This window comes from Alternaria postmessia (assembly GCF_024291825.1).
Source record: "Alternaria postmessia strain BMP 2775 chromosome Unknown scaffold_330, whole genome shotgun sequence".
Taxonomy (NCBI): domain Eukaryota; kingdom Fungi; phylum Ascomycota; class Dothideomycetes; order Pleosporales; family Pleosporaceae; genus Alternaria; species Alternaria postmessia.
Window position 1 is genome coordinate 1 of NW_026260403.1, and position 1,553 is coordinate 1,553.

Sequence of the window (1,553 nt, forward strand, 5' to 3'; positions counted from 1 at the left end):
GGCCGAGGTACTAATCGCGACTGCGACCTTGCATGAATATAGACATTGCAGGCGCCACGAGGCTGAACGTAGCTTGCCACGCTACCACAAGGTCTCTTAGGTGGAACCGCGACTATCTAGGGGTTTTTAGACACTACAAGCATTTATATAGCACTATAGTAAAGCATCGCTGTTATGTATAGAAGATAGGTCTACAGTAACTTACGCAAGGGGAGCAGTAACAACAGTATAACTCTTAGTAAGATGTATTGAAATAAGTTAATAGAAAAGTCTAGTATATAACATCACGATTTTCTTAGAATTCCTAACGTGCGCGCAGGAAACAAAGTGCTAGAGGTCAAGATACCCCTCATTTGTCCCAGCCAAGCGGGTGTCCTAGCAATTAGGAAGGGGCTTTACATTTGTTGATAATGTAAATTTCCTAAAAGTAGACAGTGGTGGTAAGTGTGTAGTTCTGTCACGCTTCGAAAAACTCTGTATTGGTGTAAGTCGCAGGCTTCTGCGGAACGGGGTGGGAAGAGCGTGGTCTTCGCGAGTACTGAGTCATGTCCCACTTTGTTTTAAGCCGACGTCGGACCGATAACTCTACCGGAGTCACGAATGTATTTAGGTCAAAAACTCTCAATGATCGCACAATTGACTGCTTAACCGGATCTAGACTATCCATATTTAGCCGAAGCTAGTGCCTCTTTCTCCTAGGAATCCGATTACTCTCGCCTTCCTGCCCAACAAGCACATGGAACAAATCTTCTTGGATGAAGCTTCGGGATGGACCTATCGCCGAGATGACCAATCAACTTAGCCTGCTGTTGACCGGTGAGAGAATGCATTCTTGCATATTGTGCTATAGACATATATGAGAGGCCTTTTCGCAGTTCTACAATGGGATCTTGCCATCAACCATCAATATCTTATTCACATCCGCCATCTTCTACCACACACACTATCATGTCTAAGTGTGATTCCTCTACTACCGCCAGCGACGTGGTCGCTGCTTACCCTGAACACGTCGCTGGGAAGACTTGTGAGTTATCCTTGATATCCTTTTCAGTTGTTTTCTAACAGCCAGAACAGTCGTCATCACCGGTGCTAGCACTGGCGGTCTAGGCGCGACTGTTGCCTTGGCTCTTGCCTCAGCTGGACCATCCAAAATCCTTCTGCTTGGCCGGACCGAATCGAAGATTTCTCCTGTCATCCAGGAGATCTCGAAGATCAGCCCCACGACGAGGGCGAACTTTGTTCAGGTTGATCTTGAGTCATTCTCTTCCGTTCGCACTGCTGCTGCTTCGGTGGCAGTATTGGCCCCTAAGATTGACGTCTTGATCAACAACGCTGGGATCATGGGTACTAAATTGGCTCGTACGCCTGAAGGACTAGAGAGCCAATTCGCAACTAACCACATCGGCCACTTCCTGCTTACCAACCTTCTTGTACCACAACTTGAAAAGGCCGGAGGTAAGGCGCGTGTGGTCAATGTTTCGTCAAAGCTGTATCAATTCAGCCCGGTCAATTTCTCAGATCCCCAATTCACGTCTACCCCCTGGAACACATGG

The 1,553-nt window shown here is 47.3% G+C and overlaps 1 protein-coding gene across 1 annotated transcript in view; it reads left to right on the forward strand.

The window, feature by feature from the left end:
* Window positions 1-948: 948 nt before the first annotated feature.
* Window positions 949-1,553, forward strand: part of J4E82_011705 (uncharacterized protein) — a gene marked incomplete at both ends in the record, with an annotated part of 1,022 nt that continues 417 nt past the window's right edge. Inside the window, 2 exons of the mRNA XM_051737896.1 lie at window positions 949-1,024; window positions 1,075-1,455. Of these exons, the coding sequence (XP_051582345.1) occupies window positions 949-1,024; window positions 1,075-1,455 (457 nt within the window). The remainder of the gene's footprint in view (window positions 1,025-1,074; window positions 1,456-1,553) is intronic.